The following is a 21,782-nucleotide window of genomic DNA, read 5'->3' as shown; positions in this document are numbered from 1 at the left end:
TTAAATGATGCATTTAGCACAGAATATATAAAGATAAATAGCTGCATATTTATAGACTGTCATTATAATTTTAGGAAAAAAGAGAGTATATATGTACATATATGTATAGAAAGTATAAACTACATAAATATAAAAAAATGAAGACAGAAGAACAATAGCTGAAAAATCATGATATGGAAATACAGAAGGCAGAAGACATGAAGTAATTATCTCATTATAATCAGTTTTCAGTATAACTGTAGTACTGGGGATATTTCCTGGCATATTTAAAATGAAAGTAGAGTACTTGGGGAGAACTTTCAGATAAGAACATTAGCATTTATTAAATTTCAGAAAACAGGGTAGAAAGTTATTTTGGTTCAAAAGAAATATATAGGCAGTATCTCAAATGTTATGTGGAGGAAACAGTAAATTTATTTTAAACTCATAAAAACGATTGGTGGAGGTCATATTGAATTAGAATTTGATGACTATAATAAAGAATTGTTCAAAAATTAGCACTCCTTAATATACAATAGGCTGCTTTGTAACATAGTGTCCTCAGCGAAGACTGAGGAAAAGCTATTTGCAAGGTGCTGTGGGTACCTTGCACCTGTACTAGAGTGAGCTCTGCGTCAGTGACCCCAAAGACTCTTCCTAATCTCAGATTCTGTCATCTTCTTCTACAGGTTTTATTAGGTAGTTGACACTGTTCTTCTATTTTTCATTTTCCCTGTGGATATTTTTTAAAACATTTTTAAATGTTAACCCTTTACTTTTAGTTTAGTATGACTTAAATAATGTTTTCAATCTATCAGAAAATTTTAGAGACGTTCTCATCCAAAGATGGTATACCAGACAAATGACTTCCCAAATTTATTTCCATTACTTATAAAAACAGCTTTTGAAATCACCCAGCATGGGTGATTAGATCCTGATTATACCATGGCTTTGGTTGTCCTAGTTTGATTCCCATGATAAGTTAGGCAAGATTTATTACATGTATCAAATTGTCACAAGCTACAAAAACATCAAAAGAAATTGGTCTCAGTTCCTCTCAAAAGTCGCCAAGGAAATGTTCTTGGGTATGGTATTAATTAGTTCTCTGTTGTGCAGCATATAATTTTCCCAAAACTCCATGGCTGAAAACAGCAACAATTTGTGGTTTCTCATGATTCTGTATGTAGACTGGCCAGTTCTTCTGCTGGCCTCACCTGACATGCCCATGTGGTGCATTTAGTGGGTAGGTCTGCAGATGCTGCGCTCAGCTGGGATGATGGGAACCTGGGCTGTGTCTGGTAGATATCCAGGGATATTCACTAGAATTAAAAAAAAAAAAAAACCTGAGTTCTTATTTTGTAAATTAAAAAGAAAATATAAAGAGAGACCTTGAAAACATATAGTGATTAGCAGAAAATCAGATAATGTAGTGATACAGATTGCAGATTAAAGAAATTATTCAAAGAGGGTTAACAAAAGTGCCAAAGTTTTGAAGAATCTGATACAAATATTGTTTTTTCCACTCCCTCATCTGAACTTCTCTCTCTTAAACCTAGGTTCCTCCATAGGCTTCCCCTGGGGAATGGTCTGTGAGGTAGCGGTCATGGGCCTCGAAGTGTTTTCTGGATTGATCACGGTTACCGTGTCTACTCTCGGCTGCTAGCACGCTGGCATGTTAGTAATTTTAGCTGATATTCCCTGTCCCAGGTTCCCTTAAACCAAGAAGCTCAGATGAGGCAGCTGCATTCATGTTTTATTTTTAATTTCTAGATTTATTTAAATCACAGAAGTAATATTTATTTATTTTGACAATGTAAAATATACAGACCTGTAGAAAGAGAAATAGTCTCCTTCACTTGTCTCCCGTCAAATTCTACTCCCCTAGAAATAGTTTGTGTCTTTGTATATTCTTTCCTTTGTACACATTAGTAGATATGATATGGATGGGTTGGTTTGCTGTATAAAAGTGACCTTAAACTGTATCTATTCTTAAACAATGTGTTTTTATTATTTTTAAATGCATTGTCTGGCTATCATTAAAAAGAAAAATAATAGATGTTAGCAAGGATGCAGAGAAAAGGGAACTCAGGGAACTCTTTTCTTTTCTTTTTTTCTTTTTTTTCTGAGATGGAGTCTCACTCTGTCACCCAGGCTGGAGTGCAGTGGCATGGTCTCAGTTCACTGCAACCTCCATCTCCCAGGTTCAAGTGATTGTCCTGCCTCAGCCTCCCGAGTAGCTGGGACTACAGGTGCGCGACACCACGTCCAGCTAATTTTTGTATTTTTTTTGGTAGAGACAGGGTTTCTCCATGTTGGCCAGGCTGGTCTCGAGCTCCTGACCTCGTGATTCACCCTCCTTGGCCTCCCAAAGTGTTGGGATTACAGGCGTGAGCCACCGTGCCCAGCTGAAAAGGGAACTCTTATACACTGTTAGTAGGAAGGTAAACTAGTACAGCAACTATGGAGAACAGTATGGAGATTTCTCAAAAAACTTAAAATAGAACCACTATTCAATCCAGCAATCCCACTACTGGGTATCTACCCAAAGAAAAGCAAACAATATATCCAAAAGATACCTGCATTCACATGTCTATTGCAGCACTATTCACAATAGAAAAGATGTGGAATCAACCTAAGTGTCCATCAGCAGATAAATGGATACAGAAAATTTGGTGCAGGGTGAGAGCCAAGATGGCCGAATAGGAACAGCTCCAGTCTATAGCTCCCAGCGTGAGTGATGCAGAAGACGGGTGATTTCTGCATTTCCATCTGAGGTACCGGGTTCACCTCACTAGGGAGTACCAGACAGTGGGCGCAGGACAGTGGGTGCAGCGCACTGTGCGTGAGCCGCAGCAGGGCAAGGCATTGCCTCACTCAGGAAGCACAAGGGGTCAGGGTGTTCCCTTTCTTAGTCAAAGAAAGGGGTGACAGACGGCACCTGGAAAATCGGGTCACTCCCACCCTAATACTGAGCTTTTCCAACGGGCTTAAAAAACGGTGCACCAGGAGATTATATCCCGCACATGGCTCGGAGGGTCCTATGCCCACGGAGTCTCGCTGATTGCTAGCACAGCAGTCTGAGATCAAACTGCAAGGTGGCAGCGAGGCTGGGGGAGGGGCACCCACCATTGCCCAGGCTTGCTTAGGTAAACAAAGCAGCCAGGAAGCTTGAACTGGGTGGAGCCCACCACAGCTCAAGGAGGCCTGCCTGCCTCTGTAGGCTCCACCTCTGGGGGCAGGGCACAGACAAACAAAAAGACAGCAGTAACCTCTGCAGACTTAAATATCCCTGTCTGACAGCTTTGAAGAGAGCAGTGGTTCTCCCAGCACGCAGCTGGAGATGAGAGAATGGGCAGACTGCCTCCTCAAGTGGGTCCCTGACCCCTGACCCCCGAGCAGCCTAACTGGGAGGCACCCCCCAGTAGGGGCAGACTGACACCTCACATGGCCAGGTACCCCTCTGAGACAAAACTTCCAGAGGAACGATCAGACAGCAGCATTTGCAGTTCATGAAAATCCACTGTTCTACAGCCACCACTGCTGATACCCAGGCAAACAGGGTCTGGAATGGACCTCTAGCTAACTCCAACAGACCTGCAGCTGAGGGTCCTGTCTGTTAGAAGGAAAACTAACAAACAGAAAGGACATCCACACCAAAAACCCATCTGTACATCACCATCATGAAAGACCAAAAGTAGATAAAACCACAAAGATGGGGAAAAAACAGAACAGAAAAACTGGAAACTCTAAAAAGCAGAGTGCCTCTCCTCCTCCAAAGGAACGCAGTTCCTCACCAGCAACGGAACAAAGCTGGATAGAGAATGACTTGACGAGTTGAGAGAAGAAGGCTTCAGATGATCAAACTACTCCGAGCTACAGGAGGAAATTCAAACCAAAGGCAAAGAACTTAAAAACATTGAAAAAATTTAGACGAATGTATAACTAGAATAACCAATACAGAGAAGTGCTTAAAGGAGCTGATGGAGCTGAAAGCCAAGGCTGGACAACTACGTGAAGAATGCAGAAGCCTCAGGAGCCAATTCGATCAACTGGAAGAAAGCGTGTCAGTGATGGAAGATGAAATGAATGAAATGAAGTGAGAAGGGAAGTTTAGAGAAAAAAGAATAAAAAGAAGCGAACAAAGCCTCCAGGAAATATGGGACTATGTGAAAAGATCAAATCAGCATCTGATTGGTGTACCTGAAAGTGACGGGGAGAATGGAACCAAGTTGGAAAACACTATGCAGGATATTATCCAGGAGAACTTCCCCAATCTAGCAAGGCAGGCCAACATTCAGATTCAGGAAATACTGAGAACGCCACAAAGATACTCCTCGAGAAGAGCAACTCCAAGACACATAATTGTCAGATTCACCAAAGTTGAAATGAAGGAAAAAATGTTAAGGGCAGCCAGAGAGAAAGGTCGGGTTACCCACAAAGGGGAGCCCATCAGACTAACAGCGGATCTCTCGGCAGAAACTCTACAAGCCAGAAGAGAGTGGGGGCCAATAGTCAACATTCTTAAAAAAAAGAATTTTCAACCCAGAATTTCATATCCAGCCAAACTAAGCTTCATAAGTGAAGGAGAAATAAAATCTTTACAGACAAGCAAATGCTGAGAGATTTTGTCACCACCAGGCCTGCCCTACAAGAGCTCCTGAAGGAAGCACTAAACATGGAAAGGAACAACCGGTACCAGCCACTGCAAAATCATGCCAAATTGTAAAGACCATCGAGGCTAGGAAGAAACTGCGTCAACTAACGAGCAAAATAACCAGCTAACAATCATAATGACAGGATCAAATTCACACATAACAATATTACCTTTAAATGTAAATGGACTAAATGCTCCAATTAAAAGACACAGACTAGCAAATTGGATAAAGAGTCAAGACCCTTCAGTGTGCTGTATTCAGGAAACCCATCTCACATGCAGAGAGACACACATAGGCTCAAAATAAAAGGATGGAGGAAGATCTACCAAGCAAATGGAAAACAAAAAAAGGCAGGGGTTGCAATCCTAGTCTCTGATAAAACAGACTTTAAACCAACAAAGATCAAAAGAGACAAAGAAGGCCATCACATAATGGTAAAGGGATCAATTCAACAAGAAGAGCTAACTATCCTAAATATATATGCACCCAATACAGGAACACCCAGATTCATAAAGCAAGTCCTGAGTGACCTACAAAGGGACTTAGACTCCCACACAATAATAATGGGAGAATTTAATACCCCACTGTCAACATTAGACAGATCAATGAGACAAAGTTAACAAGGATACCCAGGAATTGAACTCAGCTCTGCACCAAGCAGACCTAATAGACATCCACAGAACTCTCCACCCCAGATCAACAGAATATACATTTTTTTCAGCACCACACCACACCTATTCCAAAATTGACCACATAGTTGGAAGTAAAGCTCTCCTCAGCAAATGTAAAAGAACAGAAATTATAACAAACTATCTCTCAGACCACAGTGCAATCAAACTAGAACACAGGATTAAGAAACTCACTCAAAACCACTCAACTACATGGAAACTGAACAACCTGCTCCTGAGTGACTACTGGGTACATAACGAAATGAAGGCAGAAATAAAGATTTTCTTCGAAACCAACGAGAACAAAGACACAATATACCGGAATCTCTGGGACACATTCAAAGCAGTGTGTAGAGGGAAATTTATAGCACTAAATGCCCACAAAAGAAAGCAGGAAAGATCCAAAATTGACACCCTAACATCACAATTAAAAGAACTAGAAAAGCAAGAGCAAACACGTTCAAAAGCTAACAGAAGGCAAGAAATAACTAAAATCAGAGCAGAACTGAAGGAAATAGAGACAAAAAAAACCCTTCAACAAATTAATGAATCCAGGAGTTGGTTTTTTGAAAGGATCAACAAAATTGATAGACCGCTAGCAAGACTAATAAAGAAAAAAAGAGAGAAGAATCTAATAGACGCAATAAAAAATGATGAAGGGGATATCACCACCGATCCCACAGAAATACAAACTACCATCAGAGAATGCTACAAACACCTCTACACAAATAAACTAGAAAATCTAGAAGAGATGGATAAATTCCTTGACACGTACACCCTCCCAAGGCTAAACCAGGAAGAAGTTGAATCTCTGAATAGACCAATAACAGGATCTGAAATTGTGGCAATAGTCAATAGCTTACCAACCAAAAAGAGTCCAGGACCAGATGGATTCACAGCCGAATTCTACCAGAGGTACAAGGAGGAACTGGTACCATTCCTTCTGAAACTATTCCAATCAATAGAAAAAGAGGGAATCCTCCCTAACTCATTTTATGAGGCCAGCATCATCCTGATACCAAAGCTGGGCAGAGACACAAGCAAAAAAGAGAATTTTAGACCAATATCCTTGATGAACATTGATGCAAAAATCCTCAATAAAATACTGGCAAACTGAATCCAGCAGCATATCAAAAAGCTTATCTGCCATGATCAAGTGGGCTTCGTCCCTGGGATGCAAGGCTGGTTCAATATATGCAAATCAATAAATGCAATCCAGTATATAAACAGAACCAAAGACAAAAACCACATGATTATCTCAATAGATGCAGAAAAGGCCTTTGACAAAATTCAACAATGCTTCATGCTAAAAGCTCTCAACAAATTAGGTATTGATGGGACGTATCTCAAAATAATAAGAGCTATTTATGACAAACCCACAACAATATCATACTGAATGGACAAAAACTGGAAGCATTCCCTTTGAAAACTGGCACAATACAGGGATGCCCTCTTTCACTACTCCTATTCAACATAGTGTTGGAAGTTCTGGCCAGGGCAATTAGGCAGGAGAAGGAAATAAAAGTATTCAATTAGGAAAAGAGGAAGTCAAATTGTCCCTGTTTGCAGATGACATGACTGTATATCTAGAAAACCCCATTGTCTCAGCCCAAAATCTCCTTAAGCTGATAAGCAACTTCAGCAAAGTCTCGGGATACAAAATCAATGTGCAAAAATCACAAGCATTCTTATACACCAATAACAGACAAACAGAGAGCCAAAACATGAGTGAACTCCCATTCAAAGAGAATATTTGCTTCAAAGAGAATAAAATACCTAGGAGTCCAACTTACAAGGGATGTGAAGGACCTCTTCAAGGAGAACTACAAACCACTGCTCAATGAAATAAAAGAGGGTACAGAGAAATGGAAGAACATTCCATGCTCATGGGTAGGAAGAATCAATATCATGAAAATGGCCATACTGCCCAAGGTAATTTATAGATTCAATGCCATCCCCGTCAAGCTACCAATGACTTTCTTCACAGAATTGGAAAAAACTACTTTAAAGTTCATATGGAACCAAAAAAGAGCCCGCATCGCCAAGTCAATCTTAAGCCAAAAGAACAAAGCTGGAGGCATCATGCTACCTGACTTCAAACTATACTACAAGACTGCAGTAACCAAAACAGCATGGTACTGGTACCAAAACAGAGATATAGATCAATGGAACAGAACAGAGCCCTCAGAAATAACGCCGCATGTCTACAACTATCTGATCTTTGACAAACCTGAGAAAAACAAGCAATGGGGAAAGGATTCCCTATTTAATAAATGATGCTGGGAAAACTGGCTAGCCATATGTAGAAAGCTGAAACTTGATCCCTTCCTTACACCTTATACAAAAATCAATTCAAGATGGATTCAAGACTTAAACGTTAGACCTAAAACCATAAAAACCCTAGAAGGAAACCTGGGCAATACCATTCAGGACATAGGCATGGGCAAGGACTTCATGTCTAAAACACCAAAAGCAATGGCAACAAAAGCCAAAGTTGACAAATGGATCTAATTAAACTAAAGAGCTTCTGCACAGCAAAAGAAACTACCATCAGAGTGAACAGGCAACCTACAAAATGGGAGACAATTTTCGCAACCTACTCATCTGACAAAGGGCTAATATCCAGAATCTACAATGAACTCAAACAAATTTACAAGAAAAAAACAACTCCATCAAAAAGTGGGCAAAGGACATGAACCGACACTTCTCAAAAGAAGACATTTATGCAGCCAAAAAACACATGAAAAAATGCTCACTATCACTGGCCATCAGAGAAATGCAAATCAAAACTACAATGAGATACCATCTCACACCAGTTAGAATGGCAATCATTAAAAAGTCAGGAAACAACAGGTGCTGGAGAGGATGTGGAGAAATAGGAATACTTTTACACTGTTGGTGGGACTGTAAACTAGTTCAACCATTGTGGAAGTCAGTGTGGTGATTCCTCAGGGATCTAGAACTAGAAATACCATTTGACCCAGCCATCCCATTACTGGGTATATACCCAAAGGGCTATAAATCATGCTGCTATAAAGACACATGCACACGTATGTTTATTGCAGCACTATTCACAATAGCAAAGATTTGGAACCAACCCAAATGTCCAACAATGATTGACTGGATTAAGAAAATGTGGCACATATACACCATGGAATACTATGCAGCCATAAAAAATGATGAGTTCATGTCCTTTGTAGGGACATGGATGAAATTGGAAATCATCATTCTCAGTAAACTATCGCAAGGACATAAAACCAAACACTGCATGTTCTCACTCATTGGTGGGAATTGAACAATGAGAACACATGGACACAGGAAGGGGAACATCACACTCTGGGGACTGTTGTGAGGTGGGGGGGCAGGGGGGAGGGATAGCATTAGGAGATATACCTAATGGTAAATGACGAGTTAATGGGTGCAGCACACCAACATGGCACATGTATACATATGTAACTAACCTGCACATTGTGCACATGTACCCTAAAACTTAAAGTATAATAAAATAAAATAAAATAAAAAAAGAAATTCTAATTAAAAAAAAAAAAGAAAATTTCGTGCGTATACACAATGAAATACTATTTGGTCATAAAAAAAAAAACAATGAAATCATGTCATTCTCAGCAACACGGTGAAACTGGAGGTTATTATCTTAAGTGAAATAAGCCAGGCACAAAAAGACTAATATTGCGTGCCCTCACTTATATGTGGGAGCCAACAAAACTAATCACATGGAGGTAAGGGATTGAAAGATAGATAACAGAGACTGGGAAGGGTGATTGGGGCATGGGGGAAAATGAGAGAAGTGGGCTAAAGGGTAGTATAAGCATACGGTAAGATAGAAGGAATAAACTCAATGTTTGATAGAAGAGTAGGGTGACTATAGTTAACACAAGTGTACTGTACTCGGTCGATGCACACCCTAAGTGTTGGTTAAATATGTACTCTATGTTGATATTATGATTAATTAACATTGTTCACAATTAATCCATACAGTGACTTGATCACTACGTGTTATATACATGTAACAAAATTTCATGTATACCTTATATATTTGTACAAATAAAAAGAAAAATAAAATGCACCATGGAAGTATCTTTACAGTAATATACTCAGATTTAACTTGCCCTTTTAAATAATTGTATACAATGTGAATGGGAGATAATTTATTCAGCCATTCCTTTGTTGAAGGACATTTAGATTACTAACAGGGTTTTCCGGCCATGAAATATTTGCTAAAACAAACAAAGTCTTGCACTTTCTGTGAAAATAAACAACCTTGTACATATATATATATAAATATAGATGCTTTCATTTCTTTATGATGACTTTACCAGACATAAGATTGCTGGGTCACAGGGTCGGTGCATTTTTCATCATAATAGATATTGCCAGATTACTTTTTAAAAAGGTGACAATGATATATTTCATTAGTTGGAGACTATTTCCTATGTCCTTACCATATAAATATTTTTTAAATTTATTGTAGTTTTATCAAAACATAATGGTACATGGTTTAAAAAAGTTTAAGTAGTACTATGAGATAGTGGTGTCCTTTTTTTCTACCCAACTCGGCTCCTAACCTGCAATCACTTTCACCTCTTTTAGATGTTGCTTCTGGTTCCTAAATCTACACAATGAAACATAAGGTTCTCTTCCTTTTTAAATTTGAGGCATTATCTCTTGACATCCTTCATTACCTTGTGCTCCAAACTCTAACCCCCATCTCATCCTGGCCATATAGTAATGCAGTTATTTCAAATGTTGATTAAATATGTACTCTACATTGGTATTATTATGACTAATTAATTAATATTGTTCACGGTTGAGCCATAAGATGTCCAACTATTCTAGAATTGACAGTTCTCTTGCTTTTCTGTTTGCTTTGTTTACTATGTACCCATCACTAATGCTTTGCCAAACCCTGCCCAAAGAATTAAACCTTCTCAATATGATCAGAGACGAGTAAACTTAACTTCTATTTTATAGTTATCCTTTATTTTAAAAATTTTTAGAGACTTCTTTTCTGTAGCCCTCTGTCCTCTTGCTCCCTGCTTGACTCATTGGTTTCTAGACTTTTTCTCAACTGCCTTTTGAGACTGTCTTTCACTATCTTCCTGAGAATTCCCTGTTCCTTTTCCGTATTGGGAGAGTGGGAGGTCACCTGTTTCCTGAAATCGAAGTCTTGCCATTTTTTGATTTACTTGGTCATTTTGGTTGAGCACCTCCAGTAGGAGCTTTCTGAAAAACAATGCTTTTGCAAGATAAATTTTTCAGTCCTTCAAAGTATCCTAATTGGTTCCCTAGTTGGGTATACAGTTCTAAGAAGTACTCTATAGTTGGAATTTAGAAGGCATTGCTTCTTGTCTTCTTAGGCCAAGTGTTACCTTTGAGAAGTCTGGTGTCAATTTGATTTGCTATTTTTGCCCCTGAAAAGTTTTACAATGTTTTCTTTATTGCCACTATTAAACCATTTTTTAAAAAAAATATGCCTCGACTTGTGCCGGACATTTAATGGGCCCTTTAAATCTGAAAAACAATTAAGTTCTTATATTATTATTACTTTGACATTGTTCTCCTGGATTGAAGCTTCAATATTTAAATAGTGTGACATGTTGATTTTCTTGGTATTCCTCTGTTCAGAGACTTAGGTTTCAGTTTTCTTTGCCTTGCAAAATCCAGTTACCACTCATCCATCCATTTTGCATCTTCTCTCAAAATATATTGCTATTTCTTGCCTAATAATGTCTTCTATGCTTGTTCAACTAATTCTTTGAGGAAAAGAATCCCTTCACTGTAATGTCATTTTAGTGGGAATTTGAGGAGGACATGAAGATAAATACATATATTTAGCCTTCTATGAATGTCCTAAAAATATTTACTTAATAATTACCAGTTGCTGTTGAGGGCGTTCGTGCTTTTTTTAGGCTGATGACATAATACAAAATACACTTTGCCTGTGTGTTTCTCCCTGTGTTATAGAAATGATTAGTTTTAAGTTAATACCTGAATTTTCTTTTTTCTATAAACTCCACCACACTTCCCTTTACTTTTTCAGTTAAAATATTTTCTTTAAGCCTGGCTTCATATCTTCCCCTCTTTTTTCTCACAAGAAAACCATCTTCAAGATAAACACTTTTTATTCTATACGTTGATCTTGGTACAATCTTTCACGTGATGATGAATAGTCAGTTTGTGTCATTATGTAGCATGCTTATGAAATTACCATTTTTTTTAAACGTAGTGCCAAGGTCAGTAGAGCATCCAAAGTGGAACTGGAGGACTAAACCACAAAGCCGTGATTTTGATGAATTGAATCACATCCTTCAGGAGAGCAAGAAGCTGGGGAAAGCCCTTGAGAATCTCTCTCGAAGTAAGTTCATTTACTTGATTATAATTGAAACTCCTAACCAATATTAAAGCCGAAGCATTCATTACTTGTGCCAATAACCCATTTCTAACATCCTCATTCTAATTCTGCAAGAGGCTGAGTAGTTCTAAGGGCATGAGATTGGAAAGGAACTTGATTTTGCATATTATACAGATTCTTGGGTAGACTGATCACATGGAGTAGAAAGAGCTGTAGAACCCCTCGTAGCTGTTTGGCTCCAACATTTCTACATGGTTTCTGTTATCCAGTTTAAATGTGCGCCTAATAGTAGCTTCTTCGTTCTTTTCTTTGGAAACATACTGTTTTGCATCTTTCTAATTAATAAACATACCCATTGCCTCTGTGAGTTTTTGATGTCTCTAAACTTCTTAAGGATGGTAACTGGACCAAATTCTTCTTAGAATCTTTTCAGAGCCTAGCACAATGCCTAGTGATTATTTTTTTTTTTTAATGAAAGCAACATCTCTGTAATCTGAGGGCCTAGGTTATGGTTTTTCTCTGCCATCTATGACATAATTCATAATAAATCAGATAAATCATTTACCCTCCATGTGCCTTGGTCCGCTCATCTCCAAAGCAGAAAGACATGATTATGCCGCCTTCTTCTGCTAGGTGTGAAGGTTTAAAAATGATACATTTCAAGTAAAACCTTTTAAATAACTGTTATTGTTGTAAGAGTAGGCAATAAAATGATTATTTTGATTTATAAATTCATTTATATATGCAGCCATACGTATACATTATATGGTTTTAGTAGTGAGTTAAAAGTATTCCTACATTTTTTTGGTTCCCTTAGGTTTTTCTCAATTTTAAAAATTAGGCTCCTTTAGAAGCACATTAATGCCATGGCCTCACCAAAATTTTCTTTTATTGCCATGGAATACTACAGATTTTTCAGTGGAAAGTAGTTAGAACACTAGCAAATTCTAGTGGATTATATTTTAGGATCTCTATTTTTATTTTAGATTGCAGAATCTTACTAATTTCATTATTTTTATCAAAGGCAAACATTGTCTTGATATATTTTGAAAGAAGTTTATATATACATATGCTTATATATGTAATTATAATTATACATATTTACATTTGGTATTTTATGTGTGTGTGTGTGTGTACAGCTTTAGTTTTTTCACAGCTCTTCATTAGACCCTTCTATATTTTTGTGCAGTGAACCCCTTTCAGAAGTTAAGCTACCTTATCACAGGATCTTATGCTTTGCCATTAGTAAAAACCCTCTGAATGGGATTCAAGAAAGCTCCACGTTTGGTTAAATTTCCTTTTGTAGAAAATAAGAGTAAAGTGGGCTTTTGGCTTATGATTATATTATGTTTATGAAAAGAGCCTGATTCTCTTCATATGGCAAAGGCACATATTCGTATTTATGAATCTTACCATTTGGGGCAGAGCTTCAGGGCTCTTTATAGTCTCTCAATTTACCTAATAACATGAACTAAAAGAAGGGTGATTGAAGAATGTGTCTGATCATTGTAAAGACTTTCAAATACACGGTCAATCAACTTTTGTCCTTTAAAATGTGACACCTGCCTTTCACTTGTTATACTGTTGTTAATTTGTAAAATAGTATTTGCTGTGTTCCCCCAAATTTTTAATATAGGGATTTGACTGCATTTCAATTATGTAGTTGCCCACTTCTGTAGCAGAAGTGTCAGAGTTCAAGCTGTGGACCAAGAAAACCTGGCTGTGGCCTTCCAGGTTGTCTTACCCCGTTTGGGCTGCTATAGCAAAATACTGTAGCCTGAGTGACTTATTAACAACAGAAATTTGTTTCTTATAATTCTGGAGGGTGGATGGTCTAAAATCCAGGTGCTGACACCTTTGGTATCTGATGAGGACCTGTTTCTTGGTTCCACAGATTGTATATCCTAGCTGTGTCCTCACATGGTGGAAGGGGCAAGGGAGCTCTCAGAGGCCTCTTTTATAAGGGCAGTAATCCCAATCATGAGAAAGGAGCCCACATGTCCTAATTACCTCCCAGGCTCCACCTCCTAACACCATCACATTGCGGATTAGAGTTTAGCTTATGAGTTTTGGGAGGACACCAACATTCAGATCATAACACAGGTGGAGCCTCACAACTGAGTCCAGTGATCAGGAGCTAATGAGGGCCATGTTTAATACTTGCAGGCCAGCCTGGTAAAACAATAAAGACAGACCTTGGTCATCAGAGTAGAAGAGATACAGGTATAGGACATTACTCTTGGGATAAAATAAGGGCCAGAAAAGCTATATGTGACTCCATAGTGAGGCCAGAATGAAGTGTCATAGTCAACTCCTATAGATATAGTAGAAGATTGTTTTTGGCTTCACTTAATGGTTTTAAGGGACTCTACTGTTTTAGGGTATTCTGGTGGGATTTATGTGAGTTAAGAGGATGGTTGGTTACATAGGGAAGAATTGCTCTTTGACTATTTTTCTGAGCAAAATTATACTTTCTTGGAATGACTTGAGTTTCTATGATTTTCTGTATCTAAGCTTTATTATTGAATTATCTTAGGCACAACATGTTTACTACCAAGTTATCAACATGCCTGCCCTGGTCAGTACACATGAATACAAATGCAGCTTTACTGTTTGCTGATGATTATCAGTCTAGTTGCCCAGAGTTTAGCTATGTAATGGCATTCCTACTTCCTCCAACTTGAACTAGGATGTAATTCATTTTTATTTGACTCTTATAATAGTTTCAGCTTGTTAACTCTTTTTCTATGATAGTAACTTTATTACCCATTGTTTTAATTACTAGGAAGACATAGGGGATGGGATTTTCCTCCAGGTACCTTCATAAGGAATATTCCATGTTTTGATACTGTGGACCTTTCTTTCCAGTGGCATAATCATTGATGCAAAAGGCTGAAAGTTTTTAGTGATCTAATTTTAATGTAGTCACTGATGAGAATTCACTTTATCTTAGTTGTACGGTCTAAAAAAGTCCTACATATTTTAGAAGTATTATTTTTTTAGTTGAGATTGACAGCAAATAATCATTTATATCCCTCAAAATGATAGTTATTTCAGCTCATCTACTGCCAGCTTTTAGAGACTTAAATGAACACACACACACACATACACACACACACACACACACACACACACACGACTCAAATAATACCAGGAAAGACTAGATAGTCTCTTCAGTTTGCAAACATGATTTCTGTTTCAGTAGCAACTGTACCACGCTCTTTTTCTGGCTTTTTTTCAAACCTTTCAATGTAACATTTTATCTTAAAGTCAATCATAAACGGTGGCAATCTGCATGATATTGCTCTCTTGGAAACGCAGACGTGTTAGAATGACTCCAACAGCGGCTTGTATTGCCACATAGTCATGACGAAGTAGGCATAGTGGGTTTTTGGTGCCTTGATCCCTCACTTTGTAGCATTTCTGTACTTTCCTGAAACATTACTTTTTTCTTCCCAAGAGCCTGGGCTCTTACGCATTCCTTCAAGTGTTTGCCCCCATCTCAATAGTCATTTACTGCTTCTTCTTTGAGGCCACGATGGAGTAGCTGTCTGATTCTTTACCTTCCTTTAAAGGGCACACCTGATTAGGTCAGAGCCATATAGAGTAATCCCCATTCTGATTTACTCAAAGTCTCCTGGTTAGTATTCTATTTGAGGGTGTGAAAACCCTTCATGCTCAGGAGGCCCACTCACACTCAAAGAGGAAAAGATGCCACAAAAGTGAATCCTGAAGGCCATCTTAGAATTCTGCCTGCCATAGATATTATTATTGTTATTACTACTTATTCACTTATAGCATGCTCCAGCTAAGCATTTTCCAGTAGAAATGTAATGTTTGCCAGGTATACGTTTTATATTTTCAAACAGGCACATTTAAAAAAGGCAAAAAGAAACATGTGAAAACAATTGGAATAAAATGTTGTATTTAACCCAATATATCCAATTATTATGTTTCATTGTATTCCATATAAAAATTTTTCGAGATATTTTATATTCTTTTTTTCTGATTCTAAGTCTTCAAACTCTAGTGTAAATTTTAATTCACAGCACCTCTCGTTTTGGAACTAGCCACATTTCAACTGGTCAGTAGCCACAGGACAAGTGGCTACCATACTGGACATCACTGCTCTAACTAATGTTAACAAAAAAACCCCACAAAATCTCTTCTCTTGAGATTAACTCCAGACATCATTGGTTTTCCTTCTTCCTCCTTCATACAATGTTTGAAAGAGTAGTTGTGAAGCGGCATCGTTGTCTGGGGTAAATACCCGAGGTTCATTGTCTCACACCAAGGGCACTGAGGGCACAGACACAACAAGAAGTGGGTTTAGGAGTGGAGATTTAACAGGCAAAAGAAAGAAAAAGGAGAACAGTTCTCTCTCTTGTAAGAGAGAGGGGTGTCCAAATGGGACTTCTGGCCCACTGCCGAGTGCATCAGATTTTATAGAGAGGCTTGAGGAGGTGGTATCTGATTTACATAGGGCCCAAAGACTGGTTGGACCAGGTGTGATGTTTACATAACATACCAGGAAGCTGGCTGCCCCACCCTAATCTTATTATGCAAATAGGCTTTCCACTTGGCAGGTGCCATGTTGTCTGCTCCCTACCGCACACGTGGTTGGAAAGGAAAAGGGAAGACAGAGCCACCATTTTGAACATCCCTAGTCCCAGATAGCCTTTTCCTATTGGCACAACTGCCAGCATTCAGCCATGCAAACTTCCAGCTTGCTTGTCTATGTCTGCAACTCTATTTTACAGTCTGCTCTTTGCTAGAAAAGAAAATGATTTGGGGGCTGCTTTGCATTGAAAGGAAAACCTTACTGAGGGCTTCCTTACCCTCACTACCTGCCTAAATAATTTCTTTTTAACTCATATATCAGTTAGTGCTCACTGTCTCTACTTGCTCATCTTCCTTCTACTCCTCAAACTAATTATAAAATCGCACCTATACTTCTGAAACTTATCTCACACTGGTCACCAGGTGATTTCCAAATTGCCAAACGGAATGAGCAGTTTTCCAGTCTTCATGTTAGAAAATTTCTCTGGTAGTTGTAACCCCATTGATTACGCTGTCATTCTTCCGACTCTCTGTTCACCTCCTTTCTGGGTGCTGGCCCTCCATCCTCTTTGGATGCCCTTTGCATCACTTCCTGTAGGCCTCATTCAGGAGTTTATCTTTCTTCCTTGCCACTCTTAATGCTGTTCCTATGGTTCGTGATTCATCCTTTGCCTTTGTTCTTTCAAGTGCTCTCTCCATTCAACCTCATTCACCCTCCTCATTTATCACCCCTACGCAGCTAACTCAAATGAGTGTATTTCCAGCCACACCTTTTATGTGTTTTTACAACATGCCAAAAGCATATCTCCACTTGGCTATCGCAATGCCATGTTAAACTCAATGTATCTAAGTGCACCACACCTCCCTATTCAAATGTGACCTTTTGGCTGCATGCTGTGTGTTAGGTGGTGGTAGCATAACTTACCTATTCTTCCAAACTGGAACCCTTCTAGATTCCTCTTTCTTCCTTATTGTTCATAACTGATTAGTTATCAAATCTTGCTAATTTTTCCTCTAAGATATGTTTTGAGTCTAGTTTATATCTTCACTCCTATCAATATCTTCTAGTTCACTCTCTCAACATCTCTGACCAGATTATTGGTTTATCCATTTAAGATATTTCATTCCTGCCCTGTGTTAGGAAAAAAAAGAGGACAGCCTCTGCCCTTATTGAGCTTATGGCTGGCTGGACTGTCATAAATTTATGTTTAGGAGCGTTTCATGGCCAAAATCTCTATGGCTTGATACAACGTAAATATTTTCTCACTCAGCGAATAGTTTCATGTGATGTTCTGGGAATGCAGACTCTTTCCATCCTGTCATTCTACCATCTTCAACACTGACTTTTAAGGTCGCTGTGGAAGCAGAAAAAGCCTGTAAAAGATCATGGTGCAGGTTTCTAATGCAAATCATAGAAGTGACATACATTATCTTCCTATATTCTACAGCTAACTACAAGGGAGCTGGAAAAAGTAGGCTAGCTTGGTGCCCAGGAGAAGCAAGGAACACACACTACTGATTTGCTTCTCCATTCTGCCAATCAGCCTTCACTGTAAGTGTAGTGGCTCTAAAGTGAAAGCCTGACATTCACTTGTTTCGGGTATTCAGTGCCTCCATAGAACTTCAGAGAAAGTGCTCCAGGATCTGGCCCTTTATTGGGTCTCCAGTACCATTGCTTATGACTTTCTTTATGCACCGCACTCCCTCGAGGTTCCCCCTTTCCATGCTTTTGCTTATGTTGTCCCCATGCCCTGAAGTCTCACCGTCAGCTCCTTCCACTGCTTCCCTCTTCAGCAAGCCATATTTACTTTTCTCTTCAGCTTCAGCTCAAATACCACTTCCTCCAAGATTATTTCTCTGTTGCTGTCCTCTTCTGGGGTGGATTTGCATCCCCTCTCTTTGTGCTTTTATACTTTTCTCTGAACACACTTACATGCTATGATCTGTTTTTATTTATCTCCTCTGGACCTTGAGTTTCCTGAGGGCAGAGCCACTTTGCTCTTGCACTCCCTAGGACTTGGCACAAAGATTAGCACATAACTTGGTTATGGTTTGCTTGAAGAGGGCTACCTCTGGTTCCATTTCATCCTGATCCCTCTTTTCTGAGACCTCCCCCGAGTCAGGCTTTCTTCACTTAAACAAGTCTTCTGCTTTTTAAAATGTGAGCCTTTGGGATAAGATGACATGTGTTTGGCTGTTAGTAGATTTGACTTGTTTGCTGGGATCTTTGGCTTTGACTGTGATGCTTAAAGATAAATAGATAGCTAAGTAAGCACGTAAACAAATAAATAAACATCCCAAAAGCTAAAGACCAGCAGTTCTTTATTTCATGCAATTGGCCAACAAAACCTTCTACTTCGTGAGGCACTATTCCCAGGGTGGCAGGGTTTCCAGTGTTCTCTGGGTCTAATGCTTTTGCTGCTTCTGACAGCTCCCTGTGATGTGAGGCAGTGGTGGGATGAGTATCTTTAGGCCATCCAGATATTGGTCCATGGATTTCAGTTCATATGAAAACACTGGCTGGAGCCTTTCCAAGGAAAAGAGCCCAGCTGCTGGGGGAACAGAGGACAGATATTTATGCTCTGTGACTGCTAATAGCAACCTGCACTCAGCCAAGAGAAAAAAATAGCAAAGGACTTTTTTAGTGAGTCAGTCAGGAATGTACCCAAGAAGTCTTTTCTGACAAACAGACTAAGGAGTGATAGAATAACTATGCATGAGAGAAAATAGAGATGGATAATGTGGCAATTACTTGTTCATTCATTCCCACATTCATTGAATGTATGCAGGAATGCAAAGATGACTAACACGTGGAACTAGACTTCAAGCTTACATTTTAGTAGTGGAGACAGGTTTGGAAATCATAGTTTCAAAGTCCTGTACAAAGTACTTTAAAAGAGCTGAGGAGGCATAGAAGAATCTCCAAAGGGGTTTAGGGACAACTTGATAGAAAAGTTATCCAAATCAAATTTGGAAGTATCCAAAGGTCAAGGTACAGTAGGAGGAGAGTCAAGATGTGTCATGGAGACAGATATTCCTGGAAGAGAGAAGCATGTGTGTAAGGATGTATTTCAAAGAAAGAGGAAGTTTTATCATTGAAAAGGCCACAAGGATGACTGAATAGTAAAAAGGAGAGTTTTATTGCTGATACCAGTTTGCAAAACAGTAAGAGATAGTCTGGTATGAACTAAAAGTGCTCTTTTTGAAGAGGGAAAGGGCGAGTTGGGTTTTATGCCCTACAGGGTCTGTATTACAAAGATGTCATACATATTCAGTAGATTTGGGGGAAAACCATACATATTTATGCGGGCAGTTGAGTACATGCACAATGGGCAAAGATATATGTAACATATATGCTATGTTCACTTTGGGGTGTGGTTTTAGCATTAAAATGAAGTGGAATATCACTATGTCAAAAGGTGAATCATAGGATATAAAGACAGTTTATGCACAGTCTCTATACGTTGGCTGAAACTGGCTTAAAGTCTGCAGTTGCTTATCACAAAAGAATGTTTGTAAGGCTGGTCCTGTTACTTTAGTGGTCTGGGTTGTAATTCAGAGTTAGGGAGGGAGTATGATAATTTTCCTAATAGCCCTTATTGCTAGAGAGTTTAGCAAGTGTATGGATTTTCTTGTAGCCATAGGAATTTAGGAAGTTGCCATGTCAGCTGGGCCTTGAAATCTCAACCCCTAGGTAATCTTTGTTTCCTTAACCTTAAGGTCCATCCTAGTTGATAAAGGGGTGTCTCTTTTGATTTCTCAGATCACATGTCATATTGTTGGTGCATGAAGGGTGAAGCAAATAATAAAGGGAATGAAGCTAGAAGTCTGGGTTACAGAGAAGTCAGGAATCAGGGGTAGGGACTTCTATGCTACAGGAATCTTGTCAGTAGATTATGATCCTAAGCAAGTTTGCATTTTTATTTTACCAATCACTCTTGGAGGCAACATGGGGACAGAGTTGATATGGCCCATGCCTGGAGGCAAGGACAGAAATGAATAGAGCCTGAAACAAAGCAGAGACTCCTCATGGAGAACCTCTGCGAGGGCAGTGCAAAAGGGAAATGTAGGGTTGGAGCCTCCACACACAGTTCCCACTGGAGCACTGCCTAGTGGCACTATGAGAAGAAGGCCACCATCATTCAGATCCCAGAATGGTAGATCTACTGACAGCTTGAACTGTGCTCCTGGAAAAGCTACAGACACTCAGTGCCAGCCATGAAGGAGGGATACCTGAGGCTGTGGGAGCCAACCCTGCATTTCCCCTTTGCACTGCCCTAGCAGAGGCTCTCCATGAGGGCTCCACCCATGTAGCAGACTTCTGCCTGGACATTCAGGCATTTCCATACATCCTCTGAAATCTAGGTGGAGTTTCCCAAACTTCAATTCTTGACTTCTGTGCACCCACAGGCCCAACACCACATGGAAGCCATCAAGACTTGGGGCTTGCACCCTCTGAAGCAACGGCCTTTGGTCCCTTGTAGCCACCACTGGAGCTGAAACGGCCGGGATGCAGGATGCCATGTCCTGAGGCTGCACAGAGCAGCAGGGACCATGAGCCTGGCCCAGGAAACCATTTTTCCTCCTAGGTCTCTGGGCCTTTGATGGGAGGGGCTGCCATGAGTACCTCTGACATGCCCTGGAGACATTTTCCCCATTGTCTTGGTGAATAACATTCAGCTCCTTGTTACTTATGCAAATTTCTGCAGCTGGTTTGAATTTCTTCCCAGAGAATGGGTTTTTCTTTTCTACCACATAGTCAGCCTGCAAAATTTTCAAGCTTTTATGCTCTGCTTCCCTTTTAAACATAAGTTTCAATTTCAGATCATCTCTCTCAAGTTCAAAGATCCACAGATCTGCCCTAGAGATGCCGTCAGTCTCTTTACTAAAGCATAGCAACAGTGACCTTTGCTCCAGTTCCCAGTTGCTCAAGTTTCTCATCTCCATCTGAGACCACCTCAGCCTGGACTTCATTGTCCATATCACTATCATCATTTTAGTCAAAACCATTCAACAAGTCTCTAGGAATTTCCAAACTTTCCCACATCTTCCTGTCTTCTTCTGAGCCCTCCAAACTGTTCCAACCTCTGCCTGTTACCCAGTTTCAAAGTCACTTCCACATTTTCAAGTATCTTTATAGCAGTGCCCCAAACTCCCAGTATCAATTTGCTGTTAGTCTGTTTTCACACTGCTATAAAGAAATGCCTGAGACTGGGTAATTTATAAAGGAAAGTGGTTTAATTGATTCACAGTCCCACATGGCTGAAGAGGCCTCAGGAAACTTACAATTATGGCAGAAGGAGAAGCAGACACTTTCTTCACAAGATGGCAGGAGAGAGAATGAAAGTGAGGGGGGATGAGCCTCTTATAAAACCATCAGATCTTGTGAGAACTCACTATCATGAGAACAGCATGTGGAACACTGCCTCCATGATCCAATCACCTCCCTTTGCCAACACGTAAGGATTACAGGTTTCTCCCTCAACAAGTGGAAATTACAATTTGAGATGAGATTTGGTTGGGGACACAGAGCCAAACCATATCATATGC

The 21,782-nt window shown here is 39.5% G+C and overlaps 1 protein-coding gene across 5 annotated transcripts in view; it reads left to right on the top strand.

The window, feature by feature from the left end:
- Nucleotides 1-21,782, top strand: part of C7H8orf34 (chromosome 7 C8orf34 homolog) — a 486,354-nt gene that overhangs the window by 120,163 nt on the left and 344,409 nt on the right. For 3 of the 5 annotated variants that reach the window (XM_031013949.3, XM_004047129.5, XM_063709229.1), the window contains exon 4: nucleotides 11,547-11,675. The exons of the other annotated variants lie outside the window; for them this stretch is intronic. In XM_031013949.3, the coding sequence (XP_030869809.2) occupies nucleotides 11,547-11,675 (129 nt within the window). The remainder of the gene's footprint in view (nucleotides 1-11,546; nucleotides 11,676-21,782) is intronic. 5 annotated transcript variants of the gene reach the window in all.

The sequence above is a fragment of the Gorilla gorilla genome, chromosome 7 (assembly GCF_029281585.2).
Source record: "Gorilla gorilla gorilla isolate KB3781 chromosome 7, NHGRI_mGorGor1-v2.1_pri, whole genome shotgun sequence".
In the NCBI taxonomy this organism is placed as follows: Eukaryota; Metazoa; Chordata; class Mammalia; order Primates; family Hominidae; genus Gorilla; species Gorilla gorilla.
Note: the sequence above shows the minus strand (reverse complement) of the source record. Positions and strands in the feature narration are given on the sequence as shown.